Raw genomic sequence first — 8,138 nt, forward strand, 5'->3', positions numbered from 1 at the left:
TGTGGGCCAGAAGATAGTTAAACATTCACTGAAAATGTAATTTTAAATTTAAAAGAAGAGTCTCAGATGACTGAAGTTTTAAAATTCTAAATCTGTGTGTGTCTGTGTGTGTCTGTGTTTAGAAAAAGGCCTAATTTTCCTATAAAGTGGTATCTCACATAATTTAAGGGGTTTGGAATTTTTTTAAGTGAATAAAAGTTAGCTTAATATCTAAGAAATTCCCCGTACATGCCACCTCTCCACATATTCATCTAAAATTCTTTGTTTTTTTTAATGCATTTGTTGATGCTTATTTAATTCCAATATTTCTTAAGTCAACTCTTTTCTTACAAAGATACACTTTCAAGTTTATAGTTCACATTTTTCATTTCTTTTATTTCTTAAGTCATTTGTTACAATCATAAAGTAATAAATAATTTACTTTTGTTAACTTGACTCCATTTGATTTTTTAATTATTTTCCAAAGTGGATTATTCTCTCTTTCTGGTGCTATATTCAAAGTATGAATAATACAAAACATACAAAATATGAATAAACAAATATTTTCCTTAACTGCTATCAGAGCATTTATTATTCACACATATTAAATTTTCTGTAAGAAAATAAAACAAGGAATAGAAATCAAAACCTCTCTATACAAAGAAATTCTAATATATTTGCCCTTAATTGTGTCATTATAGAAACGCTTATGTATTTCTACATAATTTAGATAAGATGCAGTTACTTCAATGTGGATAAAGTATGATTAAAGGTATCCATATATATATATATATATATATATATATATATATATATATACTGAGACTTGTTGGGTCAGTCGGTTGAGTGTCCAACTCTTGATTTCGGCTCACTTGGTAATCCCATAGTTCATGGGAACAAGTCCCCTGTCAGACACAATGCCAAGAGCACAGGGACTGCTTGGGATTTTCTCTCTTTGCCCCTTCCCCGCTTGTGTTGATGCTCTCTCTCTCTCTCTGTCCCTCTCTCTCAAAAGTAAATAAACATTAAAAAATTTAAATACCCAAATTGTCAATTTCTGAAATTTTAAATAAATATATTTAAACTTTCTAATTCAGTTTCCATATAAATACCAAACTAGAGTTCCATATTTGAAATTACCTTAGTTCTTATACTCTATTCTTTGAATTGGAATTGCTATTTAAAAATTTTATACACATATAATTATACCTAATGAGTTATATATATAGTTCTGATGTGCATATTGTGGTTTATGTACATAATTGGAGAACTCAATTTATTATGCAAAGCTCATTATATAGCAATGAAAAATAGATTTATTAGTTTGTCTTTTGTTGTTGTTCAAAGATATCTTTCAACAAAATCAGGGAACATGTGTCTAAATAAAAACTGTGTAATTAGACATATTCCTCTTTAAATATTTGGTAATAAAAAGGTAAATTTCTTTAGGTGCACAACATTGATTCAACTGTTCCATATACCTTCCTCAATGCTCACAGTAAGTGTAGTCAATCATTTGTCAGCATACATTATTACAATATAATTGACCCTATATGCCCTATGCTATATTGTTCATCTCAGTTATACTTATTTTATACCTGGAAATTTGAACGTTTTCATCCCCTTCACCTATTTCACTCAACCCCTTGCCCACCTTTCCTCTGGCAACGACCAGTTTGTTCTCTATATTTAATAGTCTGATTTTTTGGTTTATTTACTTGTTTTGTTTCTAGACTCCACACCTAAGTGAAATCCTATAGTATTTGTCTTTCTCTGTCTTATTTTTCTTAGCATAATGCTCTCTAAGTCCATCCATGTTGTCTTGCAGATGAAAATTACAAGATCTCATTCTTTTTATGGGTGAGTAGTATTCCATTGCATATATATACCACATCTTCTTTATCCATTCATCAGTCAGTGGACATGTGGGTTCCTTCCATATCTTGGCTAATGTAAATAGTGCTGCTAGAAACATAGGAGTGCATATATCTTTATGAACGAGTGTTTTTGTTTTCTTCAGATAAATACAGAGTAGTAGAATTACTGGATCATGTGGTGTTTCTGTTTTTAATTTTTGAGGAAACTCCACACTATTTTCCATAGTAGTTGCACCAATTTAGATTCCCACTAACAGTACCTATGCGTTCCTTCTTCTTCACCTCCTCACCTACACTTTTATTTCTTGTCTTTTTTATTCTAGCCATTGTGACAGGTATAAAGTGGTATCTCACTGTGGTTTAGATTTGCAATTCCCTGATGATTAGTTATGTTGAGCATGTTTTTAGGTGTCTGTTGGCTATTTTTATGTCGTCTTTAGAAAAATGTTTATTCAAGTCTTCTGCCCATTTTTTAATCAGTTATTTTGTTTGTTTGTTTGTTTGTTTTTTGGTGTTGAGTTGTGTGGATTCTTTTTTTTTTTAATTTTTAATGTTTATTTCTTTACTTTTGAGAGAGAGAATGAGAGACAGGCAGAGCAAGAGCAGGGGAAGGACATAAAAAGAGAGGGAGACACAGAACCCAAAGCAGCTCCAGTCTCTGAGCTGTCAGCACAGAACCCAAGGTGGGGCTTAAACTCACAAACCGAGAGATCATGACCTGAGCCTAAGTCGGATGCTTACCTGACTGAGCCACCCAAGCGCCCCTCTATGAGTTCCTTATATATATTGTATATTTACTCCTTGTTAGATGTATCATTTGCAAATATCTTCTCCCATTCAGTAGGTTGCCTTTTCTTTTCTTTTTCTTTGTTCTTTTTTGACAGTTTCTATTGCTGTGCAAAAACTTTTTATTTTGGTATAGTCCTAGTAATTTATTTTTGCTTTTGTTTTCATTACCCAAGGAAACATACCTAGAAAAATGTTGCTAAGGCTATTGTCAAACAGATTACCACCTGTTTTGTTCTAAGAGTTCTATGATTTCAGGTTTCACAGTTAGGGCTTTAGTTCATTTTGAGTTTATTTTTGTGTGTGGTGTAGGAAAGTGGTTCACTTTCATTCTTTTGCATGGAGCTCTCTAGTTTTCGCAGCACCGTTTACTGAAGAAACTTTTTCCCATTGCATATTCTTACTTCCTTTATTGTAGATTAATTGATCATATAAGCATGGATTTATTTGGAGGCTCTCTATCCTTTTCTTTTCTATTGATCCAAGTGTCTATTTTTTGTGGGAATACTATACTGTGTTGATTACTACAGCTTTGTAGTATATCTTGAAATCTCGTATTTTGATAATTCAGTTTCGGGTTTCTTTTTCAAGGTTGACTTAGAAAGGTTAAAGTTTAGGAATACTTTATATTGAGGTCAGATGAATCTTAGCAGGCTTTTTTTTTTACAACTTTTTTTATTGAAATTTATTTAATATATAACATTGTATACATTTAAGGTGTATTAATCTAAAAATTTCATCTTCATTTTCGCTGAAATCTGTAACTAAGTGCCACAGTCTTTCACTTTGTTTTCTTTTTCTCCTGTGATTTGTCAACTAAAAGAGATCTATTTTCCTTTTCTAAACTGGTATACAATTTATGTGAATATACCCATCAAGATGTTTAGTCTGACTTTACTTCCAATTTGTCCTTCTTTATCTCTTTTACCTTCAGCTCAATTTGGAGTTTTTAGAAGTTATTTCAAAGGATCCCATTTTTTTATCGTTAAATGAAAAGTTTGTTGCAGTAAAACTTATTTCTTCCCTTATACCAGCAGAATGGATTTCACATGTAATCTTACAATATGCAAAAATATTGATATTCATGTCTTCACAAGCATTTCAGTGAGGTGATTAGACCCAAATTGGCATGGCTACCTCACTGCCAGAGATTTCTCCTGTGTCCGTGACACTGCCTCTAGCCTCTTCCTTTCATTCCCATAGTCTGTGACTAAGATTGAAAACTCTAGAGTTTAGCATTATGACCCAAGCTGGATCAATGAACTCTTCTCAGTGGTGGGCTGACGTTTGCACGGAGACAAAATTGGAGGTGCAAGTCTTCTTAGAAGCTCATAGCAGTGCCCCTGGGAGAAGAACCCTAAATCCACCCACCTTTTGCTCATGAACTTGCCTGGTTTCTAAGGATTCACTGATCATTTTCCTTCATGTTTAAAGTGACCCCACTATGCTTTCAATAAATGTTCTTTTTGCTTGTTAGGCAAGGTTAGTTTTGAGGTCCAAATCCAAGCAGTTATAAGCATAGGGGTTGAAATTTAGTGCACACAGATACTAGCTGTTGTTTTTGGTAACTTGGATGTTATTATTTCAAGGGTGGGTGGACTATTTTTTATACTTGTAGTATTTATATTTAGTATTTATATTTACATTTTTCTGATCTTTGAAAATAAACGACTGAAGTGGCATGGTTCACGTCAGAATAGATGAGTCCTCATTTTGAAAACAACCTTGATGAATGTATTTGGATGTAAAAATGATCAATCTTCCTCTTTTGGGGTACTCTGAAATAGAGGCCAAAGCAAAGGGGTAAGTTCCTCCAAATAATAAAAGTAGAATTTTGAGATTTTTTATGATCAAACCTGCCATGAAGGGTGAAAGATGACGCAGAACTGTAAGGGAGAAATCTTGTCACCTAATTATTATGGCCTGAGAAGATGCTGGTTTCTAAGAAATCCATGGCGGGGAAAACAGAAGACAACTACCAGGTGCGCTGAAATTGAAGATGTTTTTGTTTCTGCTAAATGGTAGAACGAAAAACGATGTTAGTATTGCCGAGGCTTAAATGGAGTAAGAAGAGCTGTGCCCAACATGGAGTGGAGTGGGAACAGAAAAAAGATGGAGGCTGTAGGAGGGAGACCGGTGGAGGAAATGGGCAGCAGTTAGTCTGAGGCTGAAGCAGGAGGTGACTCAGAGGACATCCTCCTCTGGAGTCCCTTGGAGATGAGCACAAGGTCTCTGGGCTTCTCTTGGCTCAGGAAATGAGCATGCAACTATTTTATGTGAATGTTTTAGGAAGGGTGGCCCTAGAATGTCGGAAGACTTGAGGCCACTCAAGCTGGAGGCTTATTCTTCACAACGTGGAAGTTTCCAAGAAATGAAAGTTGGTGATACAATGAAAGAGCTTACGCTGTTCTGTCATTGAGGCCGGTGAGGTTGGTAGCACCTTAAGTGAATCACTTTTTATTTCCTCAGTTGTCTCACAAACACATTAAATGCAAGTAATATATCTTTCCGGCTCAAGTTTATTCTTGATTTAGCTTCAGAATATTGACTGACATTACTTTTTAACAAAGACTTTAATTTTAGAATAGTTTTAGATTCATGGAAAAATTGTGAAGATTGTACAGACTTCGGTGATTGTGAATAAAGTTGCTAAAAATATTTAAATGCGGGTTTTCTGTGGACATAAGCTTTCAGATCAGTTGGGTAAATACCTAGCAGTAAGATTACTGGATCCTACGGTAAAATTACATGTACCTTTGTAAGAAACTGCAAACACTGTTATTCAAAGTAGCTATGTTGTTTTTTTTTTTTGCATTCTCAAAAATAATGAATGACAGTTCCTCTTATTCTAAATTCTGATCAAAAATAATATTGTGAGTTTTTTGGATCTTAGTCATTGTAATTGGGTTGTAGTGGTATCTTGTTTTAATTTGCATTTCTAAACGACAAATGCTGTTGAACATATTTTTACAAGCTCTTCTACTACCTGTATATCTTTGTTGGCAAGTTGTCTGTTCAGATCATTTTAAAATTAGGTTGATTATTTTCTTATTGTTAGGTTTAAGTGTTCTCCGTATATTTTGCATCTAAATCCTTTACCAGCTATTTGATCTCCAATTATTTTCTCCAGTCTATGGCTTGTCTTTTCATTCTTACATAGAGCTTAAGTTTTTAATTCTAAAAAAGTCCAAACTATCAATTTTTTTCTTTAATGTGTCATTCTTTGGGGTTTACATATAAAATTCATCACCAAGCACAAGATCACAGAGATTTTCTTTTAGAGATTTTATTGTTTTGAGTTTTGCATTTAGGTCTTTGATCCATTTTAAGTCAGTCTTTCTGTAAAGTGTAAGGTAAGTGGTGAGATTTTTTTCTTTCTTTCTTTCTTTCTTTCTTTCTTTCTTTCTTTCTTTCTCTCTTTTTTTTTGCAGATGGATATCAATTTATTGAAAAAATATCCTTTCTCAATTGAATTGCCTTTGTAAAAATTCAGTTGCTTAGGTTTATGTAAAACTGTTTCTGAACTATCTAGTTCTATTGATTCATATGTCTATTATTTTGCCAATATCACAACCCTTTGAGTTCTGTGTTTTTCAATATTGCATTGGACATTTAGGATCTTTTGCCTTCCCATGTGAAGTTTAGATCAGTTTATAGCTATTTATAAAAAGCATTTTCTGACATTTTGATTGAGTTTACATTAAATTTATGGATCACTTGAGAAGAACTGTTATCTTAGCAATATTGAATTTTCCAATTCATGGACATTGTATATTGGTCCATACAGATCTTTGATGTTTTTCATCAGTAATTTGTAGTTTTCTACATATACATTCTGTACATATTCTGTTAGCTTTATGCCTACATATTTCATTTGGGAAGTACTACAAATGGTATTTAAATGTTTTATTTTATTTTTTCATTGCTGGTTGATAGAAAAAAATGGACTTTTGTATATTGCTCTTAAATATACTGCAAATTTTCTATACTTGCTTATTGATTCCAGGAGTTTTCTTGTAGCATCTTTGGTCTACTACATCATCTGGGAAAGAAAACAGTTTTATGCCTTCCTTTTTAATCTATAAGCCCTTTCTTTCTGCCTGCCTCTCTCTCCCTCTCTCTCTCTCTCTCCCTGCCTCCCTTCCCTCCATCCGTTTCCCTCTGTGGTTCTTTCTGTGTCTCTCTCTTTCCTTTTCTCTCTTCTTCCTCCTCACCCCCATTGTCTAATTTTTTTAAAAAGATTTGTCTATTTTGGGGATAGGGCAAGCAAAGGAGGGGCAGGAGAGAGGGGGACAGAGGATCCAAAGCAGGCTCTGTGCTAACAGGCTGACAGCAGTGAGCCTGATGTGGGGCTCAAACTCCACATGGAGTTTGCAACCCCAGGGAATTTCTAAGCTTATTCCCCACTCTAAAGCACATTTTTTGGAAGTCCTTTGGTGAAAGAATAATATATTTATTTCTAAATAAACATCTAAAAATGTTTTATCTCACCTTCATTCTTGATTGATGGATAAGTTGGATATAGAATTTTATATTTCTTGCTATTTTCCCTCTGCACAGTGAAGAAATGTCTTTCTATTCAGGCGTCTGCTGCGGCTGCCCAAAAGTCTGGTGAAAGTCTAGTTGTCATATACTTACAGTTCATTTGACTTTTCTTTTAACTCTTTGCCCTGGTGTCCTGCAATTATTGCACAATGCACTTGTCGGTTCTTCTTTATCCTGCATACTCTGCTTCTTCCAGCTAAATACTCAGAGATTTAATCCATTTGGGAAACTTTTCTGAGTAATGACTTTTTAAGAACTGCTTCTCTCCTATTCACTTTTTGTTTGCATTTCTCCCCCTCATTCCACTTCAACATACGTTGAACCTTATCATCCTATTCTTTTGTCTTCTCTTGAATGAGTCCATTTCTTTGTGTCTCTATATTTCTGTTTTATATTTTTTTTCAAGGCGCATAATTTATCGTACTAATTGAGCATTACATGATGAGTTGGCATTAGCTTCTCCAGGCATGGGAACTTAACAGATGAGGTACAGCTTAAAATCTGTTAATGTTCCGTTCATAGCTGGTGTATTTTTGTACTTCAACTTGAAGTATAAGACCATCAAAGCGATGCCTCGAAATGTGGCCAGTACACAATTCATTCTACCTGTAAGAGTATAAGAGTTGAAATATTTTTCGATACCACTGAAATGGAATGAGGCATCAGTTCCTGGACCTTCCATGACTTCAATCTTTATAGAAGACACCAATTCCATTTGCTCTTTATATTTGTGTCATTTATTTCCTATAATTGTTACTAATCTATTTTCCAGTTCATTCAGTTTCTCTGTAGTTGTATGTAATCTGCCATTTATCATGCCCAATGAGGTTTTAATTTTAATGGCCCTAAATTTCATTTTTAGAAGTTTTTATAACTTGGATTTATTTAAAATATGTTTCTTGTTTTTCCAAGCCGCCCTATTCGTTCAGTATTTTTTATATTATATTTTTA

The 8,138-nt window shown here is 33.8% G+C and overlaps 1 protein-coding gene across 1 annotated transcript; it reads right to left on the minus strand.

Annotated features, from left to right (window-relative positions):
- Positions 1-7,662: 7,662 nt before the first annotated feature.
- LOC124527136 (ATP synthase membrane subunit K, mitochondrial-like) lies at positions 7,663-7,872 on the minus strand. The gene has a single exon (XM_047100396.1). The coding sequence runs from the start codon at positions 7,867-7,869 to the stop codon at positions 7,663-7,665; it is 207 nt and encodes a 68-aa protein (XP_046956352.1). The 5' UTR covers positions 7,870-7,872.
- Positions 7,873-8,138: the final 266 nt, after the last annotated feature.

The sequence above is a fragment of the Lynx rufus genome, unplaced genomic scaffold, assembly GCF_022079265.1.
Source record: "Lynx rufus isolate CCGP_SWC_20201006 ecotype Redwood Valley unplaced genomic scaffold, mLynRuf1.p SCAF_5, whole genome shotgun sequence".
Classification (NCBI taxonomy): Eukaryota; Metazoa; Chordata; class Mammalia; order Carnivora; family Felidae; genus Lynx; species Lynx rufus.

Bases quoted from the DNA above. Each gene is read 5' to 3' on its own strand.
- LOC124527136 (XM_047100396.1), bottom strand. From the start codon at position 7,869: ATGGAAGGTCCAGGAACTGATGCCTCATTCCATTTCAGTGGTATCGAA.